The sequence below is a fragment of the Stigmatopora nigra genome, chromosome 2 (assembly GCF_051989575.1).
Source record: "Stigmatopora nigra isolate UIUO_SnigA chromosome 2, RoL_Snig_1.1, whole genome shotgun sequence".
Classification (NCBI taxonomy): Eukaryota; Metazoa; Chordata; class Actinopteri; order Syngnathiformes; family Syngnathidae; genus Stigmatopora; species Stigmatopora nigra.
This window is the reverse complement of record NC_135509.1, coordinates 256,565-281,687: the sequence shown is the minus strand read 5'-3', so window position 1 is coordinate 281,687 and position 25,123 is coordinate 256,565. Positions and strand designations below refer to the sequence as shown.

Below are 25,123 nucleotides of genomic sequence, written 5' to 3'. Positions count from 1 at the left end.
CACTGAATATACTCACTTTTGCTGCTCTTCATCTCCCTCTTTGCGCCAGAGTTGCTTTTGGCCAAATTGAGCGTGGCGGCGGCAGTGTCGCTGATCAGGAGCCGGCCGCCCGGCCCGGGCTCCCGGCCTTTGGCGGCGCGCTTGAGGGAGCGCCTGCGTTCCCCGGGGAGGCCGGCCCGGGAGCGGCGTTCCGTCCGGCTCCGCGTGGCAGGTGCCCGTCCATCTCCGCCGTCCTTCCCGTAACGGTCGTTGGCGAGACTGGCCGGGATTTCTGTACGCGCTCCCGCAGGCGGCGACCCGGATACCCCCAACCCGCCCCCGGGGCGAGAAGAGCCCGTGCCGGGATGCGGTTTCCCAGAAGACTCCTCGCTGGTTGCCATCCTGTCAGAGGTCAGCGCGCTGGCCGAACGACTGCGGCACGCCGTCCAGGTAATTAGCCAGCTCGCTCGCCCGCCCGCCCGCCCGCCCGGCTGCTTTGTGAGAGCACGGAAGGAGCAGATTTGAGGGCCACGCAGGAAAACGTCAGCGTGGGCGACTTTCCCGCGGACGAGTACCACGCCATCTACCGACTGCTGGCCGCGGCGGAGGAGCTGCCGAGAGACGCGGCGGCGTCGCGCCTCCGCCGCTTGGAGTTGGAGCGGACGGCGCGGCAACTGGAGCGACAAATGTTGGCGCTGTGGCGGGAATTTCCACTTTTGGCCGCCGCCGTGTGGCGAACGCTCACCAGACTTTGGCCTCCGTCTTGTTTGTGAGAAGGCCTTTCTTTCAAATGCCCCCAAAAACTGCAATGTCTCCTCCTCCTCTCTTTTTCAAATAAAATATATTTGCTCAAGCGGGCTGCAACATCCACTCTGTCTAATGGAAATGTGCGCTAATGCGCTGGCGAGCGAGGTGCCGGCCGGCTGGCCGGCCTCCTTTGGCTAGCGTGCTGGTCACGAACGTAGTTCTGGGAAGAGCTCCGTCACGGCCAGGTCCAGCAGCACGTAGGACATCTAAAAAAGCAGAGGGAGGTCAGCGGGAGCTCGGCGCAGAGAGCCAGACGGCGCCCCTTCCTCACCTGCTTGTTGAGCAGCGGCTGCTGAAGACCCTCAAAGAGGAGGCGGACCCCCTGCCGTTTGGCCTCCTCGCCCACGCACGCGCCAACCGCGTCTGAGAACACGGCGGGCTCAGCGCGGGCTCAGCGCGGGCTCAGCGCGGGCTCAGCGCGGGCTCAGCGCGGGCCGCTCCGTCGGAGGGCCGCGTCCCCGGACAACTCACCCGGCAGATAGGCCGTCATGGCCTCCAAGGTCTCCTGGGCCCGGGCCTTCTTGGCCGCCGGTCCCCGTTCCTCCGCGCTCCCGTAGAAGACGGCATCTGCGGGCGCACGTGGTGGCCCTCGGGGTCAGGACCTTGCCGGCGCTGGGAATCGGGTGGGCCCACCTCGTAGTTGAGTGAGCAGCGAGACCAGGCGGTGCTCCTGCAGCACGGCGTCCAGCTTGGCGCGCAGGTACCGCTCCACGTAGGCCTCGAAGGCGTACTTCACGAGGATCCGGCCGACCGCCAGCAAGCCGTGCAGCCAGTGCGGCGTGCCGAAAACCAGCCGACCTGGAGAGAGACAAAAAAAAAAAAAAGCCAAGGAAAAGCCAAGGAAAAGCCAAAGCCCGGCCGGATCCGAGGCGCCCCGAGGCGCTCCGAGGCTCACCCGCGTGCGTGGCGCAGTCAAACGCGCCGTCCACTCCCAGCGGCTCCCCCGTGCCGAGCGGAGGGCTGCGGGCGAGGGCCGCCGCCGTCAAGTCTTGGTCGGGGAGTTCCTGCGCGCCACGAGACGGCGCCCATGAGCCGGGGAGCGCGCCGGTGAGCGCGCCGGTGAGCGCGCCGGTGAGTACCCGCCGGACCGTCGTCGGCCGGGGCCGTCCGGCTTTGGATTTCGGGGACTCGCAGGAGTTGAAGAAGGATTGGAGGAAGGGCTCCAGGTTTTGACCTTTCTGGAAAAAGCCATCACGCACCGAACGTGGCGGAGGGGGGAGGGGCTCGGGGGAGGGGGAGCTCGGGGGTAAAGCCCACCCACCTCCTTCATCAGCTTCCCAGGAACGGACTTGAACATTTTGCCTGAGGGAGGGAGGGAGGGAGGAGCTAGGACCCAGATGTTTAAGAAGGAGCGGCGCCCGGACTTACCCAGGTTGACGTCAGGAAGTATCCTGTCCGCAAACTGCGACTGCTCGCCGTGGGGGGACAGGAAGTCGGCCAGCAGCTGACTGTTGCTCAACTCCGGGTAGCGCAGGAGCTTCTGCGCTCCGGAAAAGGAAAGGAGATGGAGACGGACGGACGGACGGATGGACAGAGGAACGGACGGGTGGCCCCTGGCGGCCCCCCCGAGCGGCTCCGAGCGGGCTCCGACCGGGCTCACCTGCAAGTAGGCCTCAAAGTCTTCCCGCTTGGAGGTCAGGAACTCTTGGTTCTTGGGTCCCAGGATGCGTTTGGGGGGCAGCTGCGCGTCGGGGAAGGCGCCTGCCCAGGGCAAGAGTTCAGCCACGCCGCCGCCACCCGCCGCCGCCACCCCCCGTGGGCCACCCTTACCGTGAAACTCGGTCAGTTTGGACTCCAGCACGTAGAACTCCAGGTACCTTCTGTGGACCCACCACCTCTCGGGGTCGTGTCCCACTGCCAAAGAGAGGAGGAGAGAAAAAAAAAAGACCCGTGCTTCCTAATTCTGCAAATGGCGGTTATTTTTGGGCCACACAGATGGGTGGCGTCGGGCGCCTCACCTTCTTCTCGGTCTTTGCGCTCCACGTCGATGCAGAAGACGGGAATCTTCTCCCTCTTGCCGTCGTCCTCGTCCAAGTCCACGTAAGGGATGGCCGCGGTCCAGGCCGACATCTTCCTGAGGCCGCCGGCCGCGGGGACGGCCTCCGCCGCGTCCGCCGCAACCGCCGCGTCCGCCGCAACCGCCGCGTCGTCGCTCGGCCCCACGTCCTCCGTGGCCACCACGGCCTCTTCCACCTAAAAGGGATGTCACGTGAGCGGGGGTGGGGGGGTCGTGCCCGGCCAATAGTACGGGGAAGGGCTGACCGGGTGGTGGTCGCTCCCGAGGCCGGGCGGCAGGAGGGTGCCGTCCACGACGCCGCTCTTGAACACGCCTTTGATTCTACTGCCGATCCTCCCCATGCGAAAGGACTCGCCGCGCTTGGAGACGTTCCTGGGGACGCTGCCACGGGTTGAGGCGGGGCGGGAGCCGAGGGCCGGCCGGCGACCCACCTGCCCACGCGCCGACTCCCGGACGGCGACTCGGCTCCTTTCAGCAGGTGTCTGAAATACTGAGCGCAACGCGGCCCCCCCGCCCCGCTCAGTCGGCCTAGCCTCGAGACGGACGGCCTCGAGACGGACGGCCCCTCACCTCGTCGCTGTGGCAGAACATGGGCGTGAAGACGTCCTCCAGGAGAGAGAGGACGCGCTGGTGGGCTCGGATGAGGCAACGCGCCGTCCGCGGCTCCACCGCCGCCCGGTACGGGCCCATGGCCGCTGGCCACCGCAAAGAGACCGGGTCGGCTCGGGGCGCCGGCTCGGGGCGCCGGCTCGGGGCGCCGGCCCTTGGCCGCGGCCAGGCGGGCTTTACCATCTCGAATGGCGTCGACGGTGGAGCGCTCCAAGTCCATCTTGTCCACGGCGTCGTCGGCGCAGTACGTCCGGTAGACGTGCCCCAGCTTGCCGTGCAGACGCCGCAGCTCGGCCTCGTCCGGGTCCGGCCCGGAGATCTTGTCCGCCAGCTCCTCTGGGACGGGCAGAGTGTCAGGCTCTCCAAAGAGGGGGCGGAGAAAGAGGGGGCGGAGGCTCGTGGGGTGCTCACCGGCGAGCAGGCAGAACTGAAGCACGTGCACGGCGCCCTCCTGCTTCAGGAAGTTCATGAAGCGGAACAGAAGCTCCTGCTGCTCGCGGATCTCCCTCAGCTCCAACTTGAGAACCTGCGGGCGGCCCCCCACGCCGCCGCTAAATCCACGCCCCCCCCGGGGGGCCAGCCCGCGTGGTCCCGGCCAGTACTCACCGAGGGCCGGTCGTCGCCGCCGTCGGCGTACTCGCGCAGGAAAGGAACGCGGGGGGACGGCGCTTCGGCGGCGGCTTCGCTCTGCCGACGCAAACGCATCCGCTCGACGCTCGGCGGGAATTTGCCGATCGGCCGTGGACTTACCGGCGTGTCGTCGACAAACTTCAACACCATCAGGTTGACCGTGTCCTGAGAAAGAAGGGCGTCGCGGCGGCTCAATCGAGCGGAGGCGCTCGGGGAGCGCACGCCGGCGGACTCACCGGGTCGGCGGCAAAGTCCATGGCGGGCAGCACCACGGAACCCGACATGACCTCCCGCAGCAGCAGCGCCAGCGACCTGCGGGCCACTCCTGGTGGGTCGGCCGCTCCCCGTGGGAAAAAGGGGAGGCGTCCAACCTGCATTCGGCCGCCCCCGGGGGCATCAAGTACGGAAAGAGCATCTCGGTCAGCTTGCGGAGGTAGAGCAGCTCGTGGCTCCGGCCGCGCGCCGCCACGTGCAGGTCGCCGCCGTACTCCTCCAGGGCCGCCCGCTGCAACGTCACGCCCGGGCCCACTGAGGGGAAGGAAGGCGGCGCCTTGAAACCCTCGCCCAGAGCGCCGGCGGCACAGGAGCCGGGAGACTCACCTCGAGCGCCGGCCCTGGCCAGAACCTCCACGTGCTTGACGGCGGCTTTCATCAGCCGCCCCGCAAAGGCGCCGGGGAAGTCCACCTGGGGAGAGATTTGAACTTTGACCCGCCGGCCACCGGGGCCGGGTGGGGGCGGATGGATGGATGGGCGCGCGCGCCACCTTCTGAGCCCTGCGCACCAACACGGACGCCAGGTAGCGAAAGCTCAGGCGGAGTTGGTCCACGCACGCCGGGTCGTCCGTGATGTCCCTGCGGAGGTCGCCGAGGGGGGGGGGGTCACATGGGCCCGGGGGAAGATGGCCGCGCCCTGCCACTCACCGGTACCACGGATAGACAAAGTTCTCCAGGACCAGCTCGAAGACCTTCCGGCGCAAGGGAGTTCCCGAAGGGGGCGCTCAAATGGGCAAGCGGTCGGTCGTTTGCGACACTTACCTCGGTGACCGAAGCGTCCACCTTGGCGTGAACGTGGAGCCCCAACCACGGCTGGAAGTTCTCCAGCAGCAACGTCGGACTGGAGCACAAGGAGGGTCGCCGGGCGGGCGCGCCGGGGTGGTCGTCACGGCGACCGCCTACGTACCGGTGGCGCTTGCACTTGACCTTCCCGCACAGGGCGCAGCCGCGAGTGGCAGCGGAGGAGTCGGGGGGTTCCCGCCGCTGCGACGAGAGGTGGCCAGGTCAACGCGGTGGCGCCCAACCCCGACAGAGGCCGGCGCTCACCTTTCTGGGAGAAGGGGCCGCGGACGAGTGGGATTCCAGGGCCAAATAGAAGCCGAGCGCGCCCGCCGCCAAGGACCACAAGCCCACCAGGACGTGGATGGACCTGCAAGCCACATCTTTGCGTTATCTGTGCAACTACGGAAGGCTTCCGCCACTTGGCTGCGTTTCAATCGGCTTTACGCTTTGCACTAGGAATAAAGGAAGGCCTAGGCGGCCGGCCTAAGCCCTCTCAGTCCCGTGGACCGACCGAGACCCGCGTCCCGGTTATACCGCGTCCCGGTTACACCGCGTCCCCGCCCGCTCCACCTCCGGACCGGGTTAGGACAGTCGGGGGCGGGGCTCCTGGCGCCGGCGCTCGCTCGGCACTCACCTGTTGAGCAGGAGCAGCACGGTGGCGGCCGACATGGCGGCGAGGAGGCAGCTGGCCAGCGGAAAGCGACGAACCCGGAAGCCGAGCGCGTCCAGGACGCCGGCCGGTCGCCACAACGCCGAGCCGCCGTCCATCTTGGATTCCCCGAGTCAAATTGGGCGCCACTCGAAAGAGTGAAAAGCAAGCGTCCCAAACCTACCAAGTGGACTCGTAGCTCGAGCGCTGACTGGGGGTTGCCAGGTTCTAATCGGATCCCATCGAGTTGCCAGGCTCCAATGCGATCCGCTTTGCCCTCTTGTTTTCCAGCGCGGACACGGCGACTGTCGGCCGGCCGCGCGCGCGCCACTTCCGCGTATCGCTGCCACCCGCCACACCTCCATCGGCATAGACGTGGAAAACAAGTATACAAGGAGGAGTTGTCAATAGAAGAATGCTGGCGATTGGGCGACAAACGAGTAGCGAGCGCAAGAGTTGAGGGGGCGGGCTTTATGTCATCCCGAGGAGCATCGCGTCTCCGTTCCCGGCCGGCTCCAGGTCGCTGTCTCCCTCCCACCGTCCGGCCCCGGGTGTTTGGAGCCGGGCCACAAGAGCCACCCAGACGCCAGGGTGGATTTGGCAGTGGACGGGGCCAGGTGGGAGGGTTCCTTGCTCACACGCCCACTTCCTTTGGGTTGCCATTTATTCAAGCAGACACACAGCAGAGAATACAAGCCAAATGAACCTTGGTTTTACTTTTCTTCCAATAACAAGACACGCGTTACAAATGTTTGTCAATAAAACATGGCAGGCAAGGGGGTCCAAATTCAGACAAACCATAGGAACCCACCAAAAAAAGCTAAAACGGAACAATACAAAAAAAAAAGGGAGAAGAGAGCGGGTCCGACTACTGTGGAATATTAAAAATATGTACAAAAAGATCTCTTGCCAGATGTCACCAATTGGGAACCAACGAGTCTCTCAGGAGGAAGAGGAGGAGAAGAGGAAGAAAAGGCCCCGCCGGTCGGCCGGCCGGCCGGCCTACTTCCACTGCTGCCCAAAAGAATCCTGATAAAATTCCTGGCTGTCGGATTTGTAGGCCGAATAGTTAGCGTGCTCGGCGCCTTGGAGCGGCTGCTGGGCGATGGGCTGAGAGCCCCAGTTGTGATTGTTGGGCTGGCGCCGCTTGGAGTCGGGCTGGCTGTAGCCGTCCGCCTTGCGCTTGGCCCCTCCCACGCCGGCGCCTCGGAAGCCCCGGGCGCCACGGCCCCCTCCTCGGCCGCCCCGGGGCGGCGCCGGGCCCCCTCTGGCGCCCCCGCCGCGCCCCCCGCGGACCTGTCCGGCCGAGGCGCCGCGCTGGCCGTAGCCGGCCCGGCCCCGGGAGGAGGAGCCGCCTCGCGCTCCCCTGCCTCCGCCGCCGCCGCGCCCCTGGGCGGGGACCTGGTACTCCTCGTAGCCGTAGTACGGGTCCTCGTAGCCGCCGCGGTAGTTTTGGTTTTGGTAGTCGTAGCCGTAGTAGTCGTAGTAGTCCTCGTAGCCGTAGTAGTCGGGCGCGTACGAGTATCCGCGTCGGCCGCCGCCGCCGCCACCACCGCTCCCCCTACCGGGGGGCGCCGAGTGCTGCGGGGGCGAGTAATAGTAATAGTCGTCGTACCTGAGGAGCAGAAAAACAAAGTTGGTGAGAAAAAAGCAGGTTGGCAGCCACGAGGCACGATCGCTTTTTTTTACATTTGCGTCTTGGCCGCCTGCCGGTGGGCTTTGCGCTCGATTCTTTTCTGGTCGGGCGGCTTGGCAAAGACGATTTCCACCGGCTCGCCCTCCAACTCCTTGCCGTTCATCTCGGACAGCGCCTGAGCACAAGCGCGTGCACATACGTGTACAGAGGTGGGCGACCGAAAGGCCCGCCCCCGTGCCGCGTGCGTGCCTGCCTACCTTGACGGCGCAGTCGCGCTCCTCAAAGTGAACAAAGGCGTAGTCTTTCAGCTTCTTGACCCGGTCCACTTTCCCAAACTGGGAGAAACAGGTCTCCAGGATCTCCTCGGTCACGCTGTTGGCCAGGTTGCGCACGAACAAGACTTTGACCTGCCGGGAGACGCCCTCGCCGTCAAAAGGCGGCCGCCGCCAAGAGAGAGAGAGAGCGCGCCCGGCGGACGACCTCGCCTTACCTTGGCCATGACTTCGGGGTCCGGGTCCTCGATGGGGTCGGCCCACTCCACCGTCACCAGGTTGTTCCAGACCTTGACCTTGCCACTCATCAGGCGGCGTCGCGCCTGAGCCGCCGCTTTGTGGTCCTCGTATTCCAAGAAGCAGAAGCCCCGGTTCTTCTTCTTGTCGTCGGGTTGGTGGTAGAGGATGACGCCGCTCAGGCCCTCTGCGTAAGGGGGGGGGGGGGGGGGGGGGGGGGGGGGGGGGTTGTCCGGTTGTTATGACAGGGGGGCGGACGGATGGCGGCGGTGGACCCGGTGGCACTCACCCGTCACCTTGGCAAATTCCTCTTCGATCTGCTCCTTGGTTTTGATTTTGGGGATGGAGCCCACAAAGAGGCGGTTGTTGGCCACCGATATGCACACGCCAATGTGCTTGCCGGGACGGATCTCCCAATTGTTGTACTGCGGAAGAGGCGCACGGGTCCAGTCCCACCGGCCGACCGACCACTCGAGCCACCCGCCGGCGACTCAAAGCGCCCCCCGTCTCACCAGTCTGACGGCGTCCTGCGCCGACTCTTTGGTGCAGAAGGTGACAAAGGCGTAGCCTCGGTTCAAGCCGCTCAGGGGGTCCATCATGAGCCGGAGGTCCCAGATGAGCCCCGCCTTCTCGAACAGGGGAACCAGCTCGTCTTCAAAAAGATCACGGGGGATCTTGCCCACGAAGAGCTGCCGGGAGAGAGAGACGGCGTTCGAGGCGGCGTCCGAGGCGGCATGGCATCCCAGGCGGGCCGCTCGACATCCTACCTCCGTCCCCACGGTGGGCTGCAGCCCGGCGTAGACCGACTCGGGCGGGGGGCCGCCGTACTTGCGCTGGCCCGTGGTCACGTCCAGGGTGTAGTTGCTCCGGTCCAAGAGCTCTTTGATCTTGGCCTCGTCGGGGCCCTTGGCGGCCTCCGTCACTTTGGCCCCGTGCTTCTCGCGCTGCCTGTACGTCTTCATCACGCCGCACAGGTAGGCGCTTTTGTTCTGCGGGGGAGGGGGGAAGACAAATGTGGGCGGGGAGCGGCGCCAGAGGCGGAGGCGCGCCGAGCCTACCTGGACGTGGGACAGGTCGCTCTCCTTGAACTGAAGTAGGACCTGCAGGGCCCCGTCCTCCTTGAACTCCTTGAGGGCCTCGATGGCCCTTTCGTCCAGGTCGCTGTGCGCCAGCAGGCCTGCGGGAGGCCAAAAGCGGCTTGACGGGGACAACTCGCGTGCAGGGGGGCCCTCTTTGCGTCGGGAGAGCTCCGGCGGGCGTCACCTGCGGTGTAGAGCTCGTCCAGTTTCTCGGCCACCCTCTCGGGCAGCTCGGCTTCCAGCAAGGCCGCGAATTGCTCCGAGCGCGGGACTTCGGCGCTCGCCGCCGCCGCCACCGCCGTCGTCGTGTCCATGGGTTCCTCCGTCCCGTTGCCGTTGACGTGATCAGTAGCCATGTCCCTGCAAAGCACACACACACACACGTGAGCGAGCGCATAGCCGGATATCAAGGAGCGCCGGGCGGCTGGCTCGGAAGAGATTCCACCCGCTTCAAACGACTCCTCCTTTCCCCTTTTCCACTCCCCCGTCTACTGTTCCACTGGTGACCTCTCCTTTGGGGAGTCAAGTCAAAGCCATTGCAATAACGAGCCCTGAGCCCAATGGAGTCCCCCACGCCTGTGCTAGCCAACATGCATCTCAGACCGCAATCTTTCCAAGAGATCTGGGCGTCGATTGGAGATCAGGGCCGGGGACGTAGCCGGGGACGTAGCCGGGGCCGCTAGAATGACGGACGCCACCAGACTAGCGGAGTGGGTGTGTGTGTGTGTGTGTTGACAATCGATCGAGCGAGCTCTGCGCTAACCGCTTCGCTTAGCTCCGCTCGTCTCGTCTCCAAAATGCCGGCTAGCAAACGGCTGCCGCCGCATGCTAACTTAGCCTATCCGATATCGCCAAGCGTCGAGGCCACTTTCACGTCCGAAGCCAAAAGCGGACCCACCAGAGGCGTCGACGCGATGCGGAGCCACCGGAAGGAGGAGGAGGAGAAGTCCAAAGAAAAAGACGGGAAGAAAGTATCCGGAGCCGACTCGCAGCTTCTTTCGGGACTGGTCGGAACAACGAAAATGGCGCCTTCGCGCAAGCAAACACAGGGTCTCTGCAAGTGTTTTCCACGGGCCGCCGCCGGAAGCCCCTTGTCACTTCCGGACTTTACTTCGCCGTAAAAGCGGACATTGGTGGGATACGGCGTGTGGTGGGCCTCTAAGTCGGGGCAGGGTGACCTAAAGACAACATTGATTTAACCCTCAAATGGGTCACACCCAGTAAAAGGGCAATTTATTGGCCCATTTCTTTACCGGGTAGCGTTGTGTGTCAATGGCACCCAACTAATGAACCCGAAGCCGTCTTAAATGTCCCAAAGCCGTCCAAAATGCCCCAAAGTCAACGGTCACGGTTAACGGTAAGCCTGTTGCTCGGCAAGCGATTGGTAAAAATCTAGATGACGCATTCATCGTCACGTTTTCATTCCGCCGGAAGGCGGCGCAAGCGCACCCAAAGGGAGTTGTCGTTATTTTTGTTGTTATTGTTTTTTTTTCGCGAAAGAAGAAGTAAGACTGCTACGTCACCACACCACGCCCTCGTGCTATTGGCTGAGCGGGAAGTTTAAATCAAAGGTTTCGGAAGAGCCATTTTGTCCTCTTTTATTCATCTGTGTTTGTTGTTTTTTAAGACTTTGTTTTTAACCACAAGATGGAAATGGACGTGGCGTCTTGTCTCAAGTAAGTCGAACATTTCCGAGCTATCTGGGAAAGGTGCTGCTGTTGTCCGGTCTTTTGCTTTTTGGCGAAGTTGTTTTTTTTTTTGTCTCTTCGAAACGCATTCGTCCATTTACCGGAGGTAGTTTTACCACACGGATTGAGTTGTTCCAAAGTCTCTCGCCGCTTCTTTTCAACGCGTCCTCCTTCAGTTTGAAATTGACAGTACGAGTGGCACTGTATGCAGTAGGTTTTATCGGCCACTTATTGAACTTGGAATAGTCCAAAGTTGTTAGCCCCTAACGTCGTTAAAGCGGAGAAATGCCACAGAACGGCCCAATTGAAGCCACTCGCGTGGCACGTATTCAATGACGCACGCCGTAATGGTTTGTGTCTCCGAGCAGGGCCTTCGAGAGCAGCCTCGGCTCCTACGCCGGAGACGACCCGCTGGACGTCTGGCTCAAGTGGGTGGCCGCTATTTTCACGCCCCACCGCTGTCGCCATGGCCGCCGCGTGACGTGGTTCTCTCGGCAGGTTCGTGGACTACTTGGACGGGACTTTGCCCCCCGGCGGTCAGGGAATGTCCACGGTGCTGGACAGGCTGCTTCAGACCTTTCTAGGAGCCGAGCGCTACGCCGAGGACATCCGTTTCGTCCGCCTCTGCGTCAGATGCGTGAGTGCGCCCGCCTCTCCCGGGGAAAAGCGGCGGCGGCGCGGCAACGTCGACGCAATGCCGAAACGTGGCCCCTTGCAGGCCGCGTACTGTTCGCAGCCCGAGGCCTTGTTCCAGTACATCGTGAGTAGAGGCGTGGGCACCAGGACGGCCGCGCTCTACCTGGCATGGGTGCAACACTTGGAGCGCCAACACAGGGACGAGGAGGCCGACGCCGTTTACCGCAAAGCGTTGGAGAACCGAGCCCAGCCCACCGAGGATCTCGCGCGGGAATACAGGTGAGCGTCGGCGCCGCGACGTTGCCGGCCGGCCGCCCCGAGCTCAGAGACCTGATATGGTTCTCGTCCGTTTGCTGCTCTTCCTCAGGCACTTTCAGGCCAGGAGCGGAAGCCGGCAGACGGCGTCGACAGGTGTGGGGGTGTGGCTCGGTCGCCTTCGGGCCGCCTCCCCGGGTCGCCGCTGACGTGTCCCTCTCGCGCAGGATGCGCCGGACGGCCCGACGAAAGCCAACTCCGGCCGGACGACTCTGGAAGTGCTCCTCCCCAGCCGGAACTTCCGGCCGACGACTTTGTTTCCGTCCGCACGTGAGTAAAAACATAGTCTTGTTCGTGACCCTTTTCTTTCATTTGAGCACTGGATTCTTCCTTCCAGCTGCCTCTAACGAGCCCCCCCCCTCCCCTCTTCTTTGCCCTCCAGAGTTTCGCGCTCCGAAGTGCGGAGCGAACCCCGCGGCGAGTGCCATTCCGTGTCCATGTACTCCAAGGACGTGCTGGAGTGGCAGGGAGGACAGCTCAGCTTCGAGGAAGCGCGAGGCAGGGCCTACTTGCTGAAGAGGCGAGAGAAGCGGGAGGCCGAGGAACGACTCCGACGTAAGTCGGCGTGGGCCGGGGGAACGGTCGCCGGGTCGGAAGAATGGTCGCCGGGCCGGAAGAACGGTCGCCGGGCCGGAAGAACGGTCGCCGGGCCGGATGCCGTCTCACCGGCCGGGGTGTCTGTCCCTTGCACAGTGGAGCGCTCGCTGGAGGAGGACAGGGAGGCGGTAGTCAGCCTGCGCCACCAACAGGACCTGGTGGGCCGGGTACCGGAGGTGAGACGCAGGAGGAGCTCTTTTTTTCCCCCCGGGGCCGACCCTCGTTTTTTTCTGTCCAGTCGCCGCTTCCCGTCGAGGAATCGCCGGCGCCCGACGGCCCGGACGTGGAGGCCGACTTTGACGTGGCGTCACGGGAGAGCCCGTCCGCCGCTTCTCGGGACTCCAGCTGGGTGCACGTCACGCCGTCTCGAGTGCCGCCGTCACCCACCGTCAACACGCGTGAAGCCATAGGTGAGTGAGTGAGTGAGTGAGTGAGCGAGCGAGCGAGCGAGGGAGCGAGCGCTCCAGTATGCTACCAAGTAGGACCGAGTAATAAGTTGTTTTCATCAAGCATGAATTTAGAAATGCAACACAAGGAAGGCTCGGGAATAGCAGTCAACACGCTGTTGTGTGCATTCCAGATGTCATCATGGGAATGTTCCAGGCGCCCACGCTGAGCGGCGCCACCTTCGGCGACCCGTCCATGGCCTTTGTCGGCGGCGAGCGGCCGGGCCCCGACGGCCACGAGCCGCTTTTCCCGTTGCCGCAGCCCGACCCCTTTGAGCTGAACGGTAAGCTTTTCTACAAAACAAGTCAACCCGGTAAATGCCCCACTCCAAACTTTTGGAAAGAACCCCTGTCTCGCATGATGTTGTTTCCCAGAAGGTGCCTCTCCCACCGGCTCGGTGGTCTCCGCGGCGCCGTTCACCATCTACCAGGACGATGTCAGGTCAGAGGCGGGCAGAGGCTTTTCCCGGGCTTTTGGTGCGCTCGCGTGCCCACGGCTCAGGTGGCATTTTCCTTTTGGCTCAGCACCCTTACTGGCCGCACGGGCGCAGCGACGGCGGACCCCGTCGGCGAGACGACGACGGCGTCGTCGCTTCTGGAGAGCGCGGCGGACTTTGCCAGCGGCACCACCGCGCCTTTTGCACAGAGAGCCGCGGGTAAGTTGTGGTGGGAAAAACATCATTTGAGCACTTGGATGATGGGCGCTCTGGCGTCGGTAGGCAGCGGGACCTGCGACCACGACGGGGACGAAAACGCCTTCGTCAGACGTTTGCAGAAGCTCAGGTGAAGTGGCCGGTGGGGTTTAACCCTGGCGGGATTCCCCCCCCCCCCCCCCCCCCCCCCATTTTTTTCTTCTTCTTATTTTTCTTTCTTTTTTGCCTCTCTTTCAGCCCCATCTTGGAGCAGAGCCCACCCGACCAGAAGCTGACGGACGACGAGGGGCCGCCGACGACGTCCACCTCGGCCACCCTGTCCTTTGGGGAACGGACGCCGGGAGCGCTGGCCACGGAGGAGGTGGGGCAAAATGGCCCCCTGGAAGCCGTACCTTCCGATCCCTGGAGCGAGGGTCTGGTCTCCCGCTTGCTCTCCGAGATGAGCCCGCCCCTCAGTTCGCATCCGCAATACGTGAGCTGGGGGCGCGGCCTCCCCGACATCGCCCCCAAGACCACCGTCAGCATGGGTGAGGAGAGGACGGGAAGCGGTGAGCGCGCCCCGGTTTCCGAGCCGACCGGCCTTGACCGCGCCCCGGTTGTCTGGGCGACAGGAGGGGCGCATCTGCGAGTGGAGCGCGTTCTGGGCCGGGGAGCCTTCGCCACCGTCTACCAGGCCAGCGATCCCGCCGGCTCCGACAAGTTGGTGCTCAAGGTGAGGATGAGGAGGCGGAGGAGGAGGCGGAGGAGGCCACTCTGGCCCCGGTCCCCGTGGGGGAAAAGGTGACCCGTCCCCGCTTGTGCCGCCACAGGTGCAGAAGCCGGCCAATCCGTGGGAGTTTTACATCAACGCGCAGCTGGACCGTCGCCTGGGCCCGTCCGCCCGTCGGATGTTCGGCCGCATCCGCTCGGCCCACGTCTTCACCGACGGCAGCGTCCTGGTGGCCGAGTTGCACGGCTACGGCACCCTGCTGGTACGGCGGCCCTTTTGGCGGCCCTTTTGACGCCGCGGCCATTTTCAATGCTCCCCTCTACCTCCCTCAGAACGTGGTCAACCTTTACAAAAATCTGGGCGACAAAGTCATGCCTCAGCCTCTGGTCATGTACTTCACCGTGTGCATGCTACGGATGCTGGAAGAACTTCACGCCGCCCGCCTCATCCACGCCGACGTCAAGCCGGACAACTTTGTGCTGGGACAGAGGTGACCCCCCTAACCCCCCCCCCCCCCCCCCGTACGCCCGGCGTGCCCTAAATCGTCCCGTCCAGGTTCGTGGAGAATGACGACTTTGAGTCGGAGAACCCGGAGCACGGTCTGGTCCTGGTGGACTTTGGCCAAAGCGTGGACATGGAGCTCTTCCCGGAAGGCGCGGCCTTCACCGCCAAGTGCTTGACGTCCGGCTTCCAGTGCCCCCAGATGCTCGCCGGGAAACCCTGGAGCTACCAGGTGGGTCCGCCGGCCGCCATCGCCTCTCGACCCGCCCGCTTGACGTGTCCACGTTGGCAGGCGGATATGTTCGGCGTGGCGGCGACGGCGCACGTCCTCCTGTTCGGGACCTACATGCAGCCGACGGAGGAGGACGGCGTGTGGATGCCCCGCGCCGCCTTTCGAAGGTCATTGATTTTACGGAGACCGCTCACGAGTGGCCGAGGCGGACGCTGACCGGTACCCGCCGATACCCGCCTTACCCCGAATGATACTTTGGCTTTGATTTCTCTCCTCAGGAACCCTCACGCCGACACGTGGTGCCACTTTTTCCTGACCTTGCTGAACGTGAGCGCCTGTCGCCCGGCGCCAGAGACGCTGGCCGACCTGCGCCGCCGCCTGAGCGACGTGTTGCGGCGCGACTACGCCGCAAAGATGCCCTCGCTGAAGAGCCGCCTGCTGGTCCTCCTGTTGGAGAGCGCCAAGGTGGCCCGGCGGTGACCGAGACGCCGCGCGGTCTTTTCAAAGGGTTTCTTTTGGATGGCGGCGGAGGTGCCTTGACCACGCCGTCGGCCGAAAAGACAAGCCGCGGATGGACCCAGACTCGTGGAACGGACGGCCACTCCCCGTCCCAAATATATTTGAGCTTGGGTTATCTCCTGGTCGTATTTCCACACGTGTGGCGGTCTTTGTTTTGTGCGGATTTGGATGTGCTTTTGAACATATTGTATGGCTGTGGCTCAGTTTCAAAGCAGAAGCTGAAATAAAGTAGAACAAGAGTGCTGTAAATTGAGCGCACGTTAAACATACTCGAAAAATGGAGTCATTTGTAGTCTTTTCCACGTACGTCAAGTCAATCAGGCCCGTCCCAAGATGGCCGCCCGAGTGAGACCCTTTCATTCCTACGTGCTCGCTTGCGTGCATACTGTGCGCCGCGTGCGTCGCCAGCACGTGGCCGAGAACGACACAGGAGTTTCACAATCAAGAAGACGGCGACGCCAAGACTTCAGCTGTCACCATTTGCGATTTGACACTTGATTTGGACTTTTTTCGAAAATCACCCCATTCGAGTCCCGGCTCATACCCCTACGTATCGAAGCCCCAGCGATGTCTCCGCCCCCGCGCTGCCGAGCTCGGTCGTGGTGGACGCGCCGGACAGGGTCCGTCTCATGAGAAGGTAGTCATCATTTTTTCTTTCTTTCTCTTTTCCCCATACATTCAAGCCAAAAGAGTTGCAGGTGACTTTTTGTTCTCGATGTCGATGTTGTTACAATGCCAAATAAGCTAAAGAATTGCGTTTTTACACAAAGGTCCAAAAAGCCATGCATTATCTGCGTCATTCATCCCCCCCCCCTCCCCCCAATCATCTCAAGTGGATTGCTGTATTTGCGGCAGACGGGAAATAAACGTTGGAAGAGTCATCTAGAAAATGGACATGCATGGCCGTCAACGGCACTGAAAAGTCATCATCATCATCATCCTCCTCCCCCACCACTTGACATTCATGGCCTCTGCGTGTGCACCCAGCCGTGTTGAGGAGGTAATGGGAAGCTATCAGCGTGATGATTGTCCTCCACGCTGTGCCGCACCCGAGCCGGCGCCCGAGCCGCCCCCGCCCTCCACGGGAGGTCGATGGGAAAAGATGAAGTAGAGTCTCCCTGGATCCGGAATACACGTCCCACCGTCCCGGCGGCCCGTCAGACGTATTCCTGCAGGACGTAGCTGTCCCTCACGTTCTCGGAGGACGCCTCGGCCACGAGTCGGCCTTGTTTGACGGCGCGCGCTCCGGCCGTCTCCGGGGCCGTCTCCGGGGCCGCATCCGCCGACGGGCCCGGCCGGGCGGAAGCGGGGCCGCCGTCCGTGGGCAGACAGAAGACCACGCCGGCCGCCAGGAGGAAGGCGGCCGAGACGGAGGCCAGGCACAGCGCCCCGCCGGGACGGTACTCGGCCACCGGCGGCTCCCTGGCCAGGAGGAGAGCGGGCAGCAGGCACAGGACGCCGGCCGCCGCGAAGCAGGCTCCCGCCGCCACGGCCGCCCGGCCCTTGGAGCGCGCCGGCCCCCCCCAGCGGGTGCAGCGCAGCCCCAGCGAAGTCAGGCACAGCCCCGAGGCGCCCGCCGCGCAGGACAGGATCATGGCGGCCCGGGCGTACGGCGGCGAATGGCGCCAGCCGCAGCTGAAGCCGCCGGCCCCGTACCACAGGCAGTCCATCCACAGGCCCCGCGTGCGCCACACGGGGAACACGGCGCCGGAGCGGGCCCCGGTGCCCACCTGCCAGCTGGGCAGCAGCGTGGCCAGCGCCGCGCCCGCCGTGCCCAAGAGCGCCAGGACCAGGGCCAGGATCTGCGCGCCGCCCGACGCCACGGCCACCTCCGTCCGGCCTAGAAGAGGGGGATGGGCGTCAGAAAGGAGGGGACAGAAAACCCTCTTTAGACAAAGTTTGGCTGGTCAACTTGGAGGATGGGAGCAAACGTAGCAAGTCCAATTTCCAGTTGAGGTGGCCGACGGAAAATGCCGTCGTTGGCGTTAGTCCTTGAAAGATTGTCCATTGTTTAGACGGACGATCGGGGTGTCTATCAACGGCACACTAGGAGCCCCCCCCCCCAAATGTCATTTAACCTTTTTTTTTCCGGGTATAGCCTTGAATTGACATTTAATTTCTTCCCGCAGTATCGAGGACGGACCGACGGACCGGACATCGGCCGCCCCCGATCTCACCTGAAGGTCAGCGGCGGACGCCTTCCGATCCGGGGACTTTCCCACACCAGCCCGCCGCCAGCGTCTTTGTTCCGGCGAAGCGACGGCGGCGGCCGGCCTCTGCGCCGCGCCGATAAGGTCCGTCCCCGCTCCGCCCACCCTCGCACACTCCGCCTTAGCCCGTTATCACGGGCAAATGAGTTGGCGTGCCCCGCCGCCTGCCGCAGTGGCGTCACCGTGTCGGGACGCCGCCCCTCCGGAGGCGGGGCCCTTTCCAGCCTCGCGGCGCCGTTGGCGAAAGAAAAGGCAAAATGACGTTTTGGGGGGCTCTTTGATTGACACCCGACTTGTCTGTCCGATCGGGGTGCCGGCCCGGTGGCGTGCCTCGGACGTTCGACGACGGCATTCCGGGAATGGCGTTCAAATTGGAATTTGACGTCTGGTGGCGCTGTCACGTCAAAGATAAGATGAGCGTGAATAAAGTCTAATAGATCAAATGATGATTGTTTTTTCTTTTTCTTCCCCGTCAATAACAGACGCGTGAGGTCTAATGGGGGGGGGGGGCCCTTTAATGAGTCATTTGCGGCGGCAGCATTATCATTTGATCTCAGTCCACGCCAGGCGCCTTTGCTTCTTTGTCTGCCCGCCACGGCTTTATCGGGGCCATTAACTTGGTGGAGAGGCGGCGCACGACCTCTGACCCCGCCGTCATTATCGGCACGGGCCCGTGGCGCTCAAGGCATCTGGCCCCGCCGATAGCGGCGCCGCTCCACTACGTCGGTCACGCTTTCCCGCGCCGGGATAATTAGGCCGCCCGCCACCAAATTTGTCCACGTCGACACCATTGGATGCGGCAAAAATGGCGCAGTCCCCTTTTTCAGTGGCAAAGCCGTCAAGAAATAAGGTAGAGGCGAAGCGGGTGGGTTGCTCGATACTTTATTAGCCAAAAGAAAAAAGCCAAAAATATTGCTGGGGGGGCGCTCACATTTTGGCTCGTTTAAGGGAGGGTGACGAAGGCAAAGGGTCCTCTTTTCCCGTCCCGCCGTCCTCTTCGTCGCTGTCCTCTTCTCCGGCGTCGTCTTCTTGGCCATCTGCACCGCAAATACAACAATTGGTCTGTAAGTTTGACCTTTGACTCAAAATACAGCACAGTTTTCAGGGCCATCTACGGCAAGCTTTTTCTCGCCGCGGACCGCTGTGGAAGTGCTTGCAGCAAAATACTATCCTCATTTTAGGGCCAAAATGAATTAATGAGGCGTGATTTGAATTGAAAAGGTGGTCTCTGAAATACCCAGGTGGTCTCCGGCGAGCCTTTCCTCGGCCACCAGCTGGTCGAGAAGCGGCGAGATCTTCTCGCGCACCGCTGCCAGGCCTCGCATTAAGGACGGCAGCGTCTTCTCCACCGGGACGTCGATTCTTTGCACTTTGGAAGAGTATCCATCCGCGAGTTGCGCGGAGATGGCCAGAGCCTCCACAGACGCCATTTTGGCTCGGCGGAGCCGAAGACCGGATGTTGTCACAGGAAGTCGCCAGAGCGAAGACTAGCCGCGCTGCGCATGATGCTATTGCTAATGCTAAATGGCGTTGCGTCGAATACTTAGTGTTTAGAGTTTCGAGAGAGCGAACGAGTGCAGTGAGCAGCTGCGCGTTGCAACACATGCGCTTGCTAACAATGTCTCTTGTTTCCCTTCGGACGTCGTCGGCGTTAGACAGCGGCCTCTTTTGATTGTGCGCCAGCCGTGAAGCTCTTGGAGCGGATTTGGAGCGACTAGCCGGTGTTCCGAAGCTCGCCAACGACCCAGGTAAGTGAATATTTGCCCAAAACAGCCACACTAACGAGAGGAGGCCGCTCGCCCACCGGGAAGCGTGCCAGATAGATAGATAGATAGATAGATAGATAGATAGATAGATAGATAGATAGATAGCTAGCTAGATAAGCTATCGATGAGACCAAAACACCCCATTCACCCCTAGACGGCTAGCCCAAACACAGCTGATCTAATGACAGCTAATGGGCACTCGTGTACCGGTAAGCTAGCTCGCAAGCTAGCTAGCCACGGGTTAATGGCCTGTTTTGGTCTCAGTGATGGCTCTGTGTTTGTGATCCGCCTGCGCCACGGACTGCGATTAGACGTCCGTGAGAACGACGAGGTTTCCGTCCCCTCGGACTGGGATCCTCTATTTTTCCCAAACGTCTGCCTTGGATTTGAATTTCATTTGCTTTGTCTCCCTCAGGTGTGGAAGCCTCCCGAGATGTCTGAGCAGGAGCAGACCCTCTCCTTGGTCGACGTCCTGCAGGAGGACCAGGAGCTGCAAGAGGAAGCGTCGGCCGTGCTGGCCGGGAGCGACGCCGAGCACTGCTCCTACCCCCAGGTACGGAGCCGTCGGACGGAGCCGCCCGACGGGGACTCTCTCCCTAACGGCCCGCCCGCGGACTCCCGCCGCAGGGCTACGTCAAGCGGCAGGCTCTGTACGCCTGCAACACGTGCACGCCCAAGGGGGGCCAGGCGGCCGGGGTGTGCCTGGCCTGTTCCTACAAGTGTCACGAAGGTCACGACCTCTTTGAGCTCTACACCAAAAGGTGAGCCGGGCCACGCCGACGGCCGTCCGGCGAGTGGCACGTCGTCTGTACCGAGCGCGGCCCTTTCCTTCCTCAGGAACTTCCGCTGCGACTGCGGCAACGGCAAGTTCGCCGACACGCGCTGTCAACTCTTCCGGGTGAGTGGCCGTACGCCCCCGGGGATTTGGGAGGGGAGCGGCTGACCCTTTCCTCTCCGTTGCCCGTTGACGGCCACAGGACAAGGACGAGGTCAACCAACTGAATAAATACAGCCACAACTTCTTCGGGGAGTACTGCACCTGCCGCCGACCCTATCCCGACCCGGAAGATCAGGTGAGGGTCAAAAAGGAATGGTATTCCCGAAAGCGCCCATTTCCGAGTCTCGGGGAAAGGCCGACTCTGCTCTCATTTCTTCTTATTGTTCAGGTGGAAGACCAAATGATCCAGTGCGTGCTGTGCGAAGACTGGCTGCACGGCCGGGTGAGTCAAGGGTTAGGGTCAAAACGCCTTTGCCGTCGTGGCGCTAATAACAAAGGGGCCATACGGGAAGAAGAGCTCTTTAATTGTTTGGGGCTGCTTCATCCACAACATTTTGCGGTTTGGCCGCAGCACCTGGGCTGCGCGCTCCCCGACGGCGCCGAGCTGCACGAGATGATCTGCCAGTCGTGCATGGAGGCCAACGACGTCCTGTGGGCCTACGTGGCCCCGCCCGCCCGGAGCGCCGGGGCCTCCCCGGACCGGGCCGGCCGCAAACGGAGCCACGGCGACGAGGGGGCGCCGCCGCCGCCCTGCCGCCTGAAGGGCCTGGGGGCCGGGGGGAGGCCGCCCGGAGCCGTCTTCTGGCCCCCGGGCTGGCGTTCCCGGCTGTGCCGCTGCCGCCCGTGCCAGGTGAGAGCGCCGGACGGCGAGACGTCGTCCTCCGCCTCCTGACGCGCGCGCCTCGCCCCCCAGGGGCGGCTGTCCGAGGCGGGGCTCTCCTTCCTGCCGGACGAGTCGGACACGGTGCTGGCGTACGAGAGGAAGGGCGAGCGCGAGGAAGCGGCCACCCCCGCGCGCGACCCGCTCATGTCGGCGTTGAGTAACCTGGACCGTGTGCGGCAGCTGGAGATCATTCACGGTAAGCGCCGCCTTTGCGTGGCGACGTCTTCACCTTCTGCCAACCCCCCTCTGCCCATCAGGTTACAACGACATGAAGAGCGAGCTGAAGGATTTTCTGCAGACGTTTGCCGCGGAAGGAAAAGTAAGTGGCGGTGGCGAGCATTCCCGTGGGTGTCCACGGGCTCACGCTTGGCGTCTTTGCCTCAGGTGGTGACCTCGGAGGACATTCGGGACTTTTTCGAGCGGCAGCAGAGTCGCAAGAGAAGGCGAGCGGACAACAGCTTTCACTGCGCCTGACGGCGGTGAAGACGGCAAACGACGGCGTGGCGGCTCTTTTTCCAAATAAAATTTCTGGATGATAGCACAAAGCCTGGTGAGCTCATTTTTCATGTTTTGGAAATGGTCAAGGAAAGAGGCCTGACTATACATGCTTCCTTTTTTTAATGAAAAAAATGCCTTACTAGAAATGGTAAAAAGCATTACAGATCTTTTTTCGGGGGGGGGGGGGGCAAAAGTGTCAACCGGATGGGACGGCACGTCAATTCTTCCATCGGATTTGCTGCGGGAAGAAAAAGCAAGCGGTGACGTGCGTGCTTTTTTTTTGGTCGCTCCTTTTTCTTTTCCCTCCCTCCTCACTCACGGCGTTGGCGAGCAGCTCGTCGATCTTGCGCTCCTGCGCCGATCCCGCCTCCACCTGGCCTCGGTACGCCAGCAGCGCTCGCCGCTCTTTCAGCTCTCGGTAAGTCTGGGGAAGGAGGAGACGGGACGGAGGTGAGTTTCTGGCGGCCACGCGCTCGGACGGCCACGCACGCGCTCACCTCGATGACCAGATCGTGACACTTGTGCTTGCGGGCCAGCGCCAGCCGGGCATCCACGTCCTCCACCAGGCCCACGTAATCCCGCAGAACCGGCGCCGGGGCGCCGTTTCGGTGCAGGACCTCCACCACCTTGCGGAAGGCCAGCGGGGACTTCTTGCGGGTGAAGCCCAGCCAGCTGCGACGGGTGAAGAGCGCGTCCACGTGGCTCCACGACTTGCGCTTGGCCAGGGCGCTCAGCGCCGTCACCAGGAACTGCTTTTCGGAAATCTGACCGCGGCGGGTCGCTCAGAGGCGCACGCAAATACCCCCCCCGGCCGCTCACCTTGAAGCTCCGCCGAAGTTCCCCCGGGCCGTCGGAGCTGCCCTGCGGACCACAGGGACGGGACCGGAAAGGTCGCGGGGGAGTCAAAGTCCGGCGACGGCGGCGCTTGCCTACCTCGGGCCGCTCGTAGTGGTAGAAGCAGCAGTAGTAGAGGGTGGTGACCAGCGGCAGGTGGAGGACGGAGGCCTTGCGCGGATACTTCTGGAAGATCTCCGCCTTGCCGCTCCTTTGCGCCTCGCCGTCGGCCGCCTGCCCCGCGGACGCACGCGGGTCAGGACGGCCAGTCAAAGGAAGGATGGAACGCGGAGGGAAAAAGGAACAAAATAAGCCAAACGGGACCTCCAGTAGCATCTGGCGTTCCAGCAGGGCCATCTGGTCCCGCACGTGGGCCCGGTCCTCCGCACAAAAGGACAGACTGACGACAATATGAAAGAAAAAGAAGAAGGTTTAAGCTAAGAAAAAAAAAGCACGGTTTATAACTAACCCCGCCCAAAGAAAAGCCAGCGCTTCACCTGAGGCAGCCGTTGAGGAAGTCCCGCCTCTCGTTTCCATCAGCCACGCCCAGGTGCTCTCTGTACTGGAGCAGCTGCCGACCGGCCGGCCACACGCTCGGTCAGAGACGGCGGACCGACCCGGGCCGCTCCACTTACCGCCGCGTCTTCGTGACGTCCCAGAGACCTTCCGACGGTGGGAAAAGGTGAGTCGGGGCAATGGGCGGCAGGGGGGAGAACGCACCTGTACAGGTCCAGCAGCAGCCGCCGTTGGCCGCTCTCGCTCAAGTAGTTGATGAAATGCATCAGGGCCGTCCGACGCGACGCCAGCTGGCCGAAGAGGACCTCTGAAACGACCGGGATCAAGTTCTCCCTGTGGCGCTGGGCGGCGGCCATCTTGCCGGGACTCACCTTGACTCAAGCTTTTCTTCAAGAAAATCAAAACCTGAACGGAGAACGCGGGAGTCAGAAAAGAAAACGCAAAGCGGCCCACGTCCCGGCTCGCCCACCGCCGTGACCACGTCGCCGTCGTGAGCGTCCACCGCCGAATCCAGGAGTTCCATTTTCTCCGAGAGGCAACGGAAAGCTTCCAGGGACGCGGCCTGGAGAAAGAACAAAAACAAAAGGACAAAACCGGCCGGACGCAGGCAGGCACGCACGCACGTACGCACGTACCTTTCCCCGCCGCATCCTGTCCACCACCTCTCCAGGAGAGCGGTCGCCGGCCAAATCCTGCCCGTGGAGCGGGACGTCATCAGCGTGGCGAGACGGCGGCGGACGACGGCGGCGACGACCTACCGGCTTGTGGCTTCTGGGGAGTCGGATCTCCGGAGCCCAGGTGGTGCCCGCCGCCCGACTCCACGCTGCCCCAAGACAAAGGCCATTCCGGCTCCGTTGGCTTCCATTTGGCGGGCTAGGCTAGACTCACCTTCGGCCGAGGCGGACGCCGTCCAGTTTTTCCGTCCTGCCGACGACACGCAAAGACGGTGAGCCGGGCCGCGCACGCCGTTGCCGCCACGTTCTCTGACCTTTGAAGAGGGATCCTAGCAGGTGGCCCGCGTTGACCTTGGCGGGGTCGCCGGGGACGCGGACGGGGCCGGCATCCGCTCCGGCGACGCGGGCGCCGGCCGTTTCCCCGACGGACCACGAGATGCCTGGGCGGTCGGGAAAAAGGATCGGTGAGCGCGGGTGGCGGACGCGGGCGGGCCCCAGACGGCGGCACTCTCACTTCCGACGGGCTCGCCGCTCCAGCTGACCTTCTCCAGCCCGAGGTCGTCGTCGTCGTCGGCCGTCAGCCGCGGCAGGCTGGACACGGCCGCTTTGGATTCTCTCAGCTGGGGAAAGAAAAGCGGCGTCCCCGGTAAGCCAGCGGCCAATCCGTTGAAGAGACGGCCATTTTGGAGCTGCCGCTGGCTGGCTTTGACGTGCCGTTGTGAGTGGCAACGGTGGCCCTTTCGCCATCCCATTTCAAAGAAAAAGTGGCCAAAGAAAAGAAGCCCAAAGGAATGTTTTCGGCCTTGACGAGGCCGTCTTAGCTTTTGAGTTTATAAGAACCTTTATTCATCCCATTTTATGGAAATTCTGTTGTTGTTGTTATTTTTATGGCTTCTTCTCTACGTTTCACAGACAAGAACTCCACTTCTAGTGGAGTGGACACAACATTGAGTCAAGTATGAGGTGCTTGTTATTGTCCAAAAGACAATGAGTCATGAAGAAATAAGAAGAAGGTATGAAGGGAGGCGGGGCCCACCCATCTGCGCTATCGGGAAGAAGGGAAGGGGAGGGGCCTTCTCACCTCGTCGTCCTCGTCGTCAAAGGTGAACGCTTGAAACTTGTTGGTGTTCCAGTAGTCCTCCTCGTCGGAGCGACTCTTCAGCATGGTGGCGCACAAAACGAGACGAAACGACAGGGGGGGAAAGAGACGACCAGACGATCATACGCGAAGGCGGGAGCCCTTGCTTCCGGGATTGGTGAGCCGCAATGGCCGCTGGGAAGGAGAGTCCGACGGCGGGCCCGCCGTGTTTGCAGAGTAGCCTACAGGTGTCCCCATCCGACCGAGAAAACGCCATTCGTCTTCTCTGCGGTCGGTCCCCGTGTGTCAAGTCATTGAAATCGCAGGTGAGCCAAACCCATTTTAATACAGGATTTCGAGCCAAACCCATTTTAATACAGGATTTCCCTCCCCTCAAATAAATATTGGAAAAATATCATATGTTACAAGATTCATGTTGAAGCTAGCTTATCTCTGCCCAGTGACACACAAGAAAACAACAACAACAACAAGGGGGCGGGGTCATTTGCTCCACCACCAGAAAACAAAAGAAGACTAAAGTTGGCGCTAGAAGATTTCCTGAAGACCAAAGTTGGCGCTAGAAGATTTCCTGCTCCTCCGCGTTGCCAGCAAAACCTGA

The 25,123-nt window shown here is 62.5% G+C and overlaps 7 protein-coding genes and 1 long non-coding RNA gene across 9 annotated transcripts; 3 read left to right on the top strand and 5 right to left on the bottom strand.

Moving 5' to 3' along the window:
- Positions 1–468: 468 nt before the first annotated feature.
- On the bottom strand, positions 469–6,299 carry LOC144193346 (sorting nexin-14-like). The gene is given in 26 exon segments (XM_077712181.1): positions 469–992; positions 1,058–1,149; positions 1,258–1,353; positions 1,420–1,668; positions 1,736–1,964; positions 2,048–2,088; positions 2,155–2,266; positions 2,387–2,487; positions 2,557–2,640; positions 2,745–2,979; positions 3,049–3,212; positions 3,215–3,293; positions 3,374–3,498; positions 3,593–3,748; positions 3,824–3,938; positions 4,019–4,099; positions 4,163–4,207; positions 4,279–4,354; positions 4,414–4,570; positions 4,643–4,727; positions 4,807–4,894; positions 4,964–5,007; positions 5,078–5,156; positions 5,223–5,299; positions 5,363–5,465; positions 5,733–6,299. Coding segments are annotated over 26 exon segments (2,907 nt in total). The 5' UTR covers positions 5,867–6,299; the 3' UTR covers positions 469–932.
- A 138-nt stretch (positions 6,300–6,437) lies between these two features.
- LOC144209677 (heterogeneous nuclear ribonucleoprotein Q-like) lies at positions 6,438–10,256 on the bottom strand. Its single transcript, XM_077736125.1, has 10 exons — positions 9,870–10,256; positions 9,156–9,331; positions 8,951–9,069; positions 8,660–8,881; positions 8,405–8,581; positions 8,182–8,317; positions 7,874–8,079; positions 7,641–7,790; positions 7,437–7,558; positions 6,438–7,362 (listed from the first exon to the last, which is right to left on the bottom strand). Exons 2-10 carry the CDS (start codon positions 9,325–9,327, stop codon positions 6,750–6,752), a joined length of 1,917 nt encoding a protein of 638 aa, XP_077592251.1. The 5' UTR covers positions 9,328–9,331; positions 9,870–10,256; the 3' UTR covers positions 6,438–6,749.
- A 901-nt stretch (positions 10,257–11,157) lies between these two features.
- LOC144209669 (mitotic checkpoint serine/threonine-protein kinase BUB1-like) lies at positions 11,158–15,536 on the top strand. Its single transcript, XM_077736114.1, has 17 exons — positions 11,158–11,296; positions 11,378–11,574; positions 11,663–11,880; positions 11,993–12,165; positions 12,304–12,383; positions 12,446–12,617; positions 12,788–12,937; positions 13,029–13,095; positions 13,179–13,309; positions 13,373–13,436; positions 13,544–13,833; positions 13,918–14,018; positions 14,116–14,277; positions 14,348–14,505; positions 14,571–14,748; positions 14,809–14,915; positions 15,027–15,536. The coding sequence occupies exons 2-17, from the start codon at positions 11,464–11,466 to the stop codon at positions 15,226–15,228; spliced, it is 2,364 nt and encodes a 787-aa protein (XP_077592240.1). The 5' UTR covers positions 11,158–11,296; positions 11,378–11,463; the 3' UTR covers positions 15,229–15,536.
- Positions 15,537–15,610: 74 nt separating this feature from the next.
- LOC144209695 (uncharacterized) lies at positions 15,611–17,923 on the top strand. Its single transcript, XR_013329204.1, has 2 exons — positions 15,611–15,904; positions 17,397–17,923. It is a non-coding gene; the product is annotated as an uncharacterized LOC144209695 (long non-coding RNA).
- On the bottom strand, positions 16,240–17,600 carry LOC144209685 (claudin-20-like). The gene is made up of 2 exons (XM_077736137.1): positions 17,445–17,600; positions 16,240–17,107 (listed from the first exon to the last, which is right to left on the bottom strand). The coding sequence occupies exon 2, from the start codon at positions 16,935–16,937 to the stop codon at positions 16,425–16,427; it is 513 nt and encodes a 170-aa protein (XP_077592263.1). The 5' UTR covers positions 16,938–17,107; positions 17,445–17,600; the 3' UTR covers positions 16,240–16,424.
- Positions 17,924–18,345: 422 nt separating the features above from the next.
- Positions 18,346–19,313, bottom strand: LOC144211614 (uncharacterized). Its single transcript, XM_077738999.1, has 2 exons — positions 18,715–19,313; positions 18,346–18,514 (listed from the first exon to the last, which is right to left on the bottom strand). Exons 1-2 carry the CDS (start codon positions 18,905–18,907, stop codon positions 18,405–18,407), a joined length of 303 nt encoding a protein of 100 aa, XP_077595125.1. The 5' UTR covers positions 18,908–19,313; the 3' UTR covers positions 18,346–18,404.
- LOC144211568 (putative E3 ubiquitin-protein ligase UBR7) lies at positions 18,426–21,449 on the top strand. Of its 2 annotated transcripts, XM_077738923.1 has the most exons (11): positions 18,426–18,541; positions 18,719–19,225; positions 19,659–19,796; positions 19,871–20,004; positions 20,081–20,141; positions 20,221–20,316; positions 20,410–20,463; positions 20,593–20,871; positions 20,935–21,100; positions 21,162–21,223; positions 21,289–21,449. In XM_077738923.1, exons 3-11 carry the CDS (start codon positions 19,677–19,679, stop codon positions 21,376–21,378), a joined length of 1,062 nt encoding a protein of 353 aa, XP_077595049.1. In that variant the 5' UTR covers positions 18,426–18,541; positions 18,719–19,225; positions 19,659–19,676; the 3' UTR covers positions 21,379–21,449. The 2 variants fall into 2 exon arrangements, with proteins under 2 accessions (XP_077595049.1, XP_077595057.1); XM_077738931.1 differs by lacking the exon at positions 18,426–18,541 and having other exon boundaries at positions 18,610–19,225.
- Positions 21,450–21,580: 131 nt separating this feature from the next.
- vipas39 (VPS33B interacting protein, apical-basolateral polarity regulator, spe-39 homolog) lies at positions 21,581–25,097 on the bottom strand. Its single transcript, XM_077738904.1, has 17 exons — positions 24,508–25,097; positions 23,941–24,046; positions 23,741–23,866; positions 23,641–23,676; positions 23,511–23,575; positions 23,388–23,444; positions 23,222–23,314; positions 23,124–23,157; positions 22,957–23,059; positions 22,872–22,899; positions 22,734–22,807; positions 22,561–22,636; positions 22,336–22,470; positions 22,222–22,263; positions 21,900–22,166; positions 21,722–21,826; positions 21,581–21,640 (listed from the first exon to the last, which is right to left on the bottom strand). Exons 1-17 carry the CDS (start codon positions 24,589–24,591, stop codon positions 21,620–21,622), a joined length of 1,452 nt encoding a protein of 483 aa, XP_077595030.1. The 5' UTR covers positions 24,592–25,097; the 3' UTR covers positions 21,581–21,619.
- Positions 25,098–25,123: the final 26 nt, after the last annotated feature.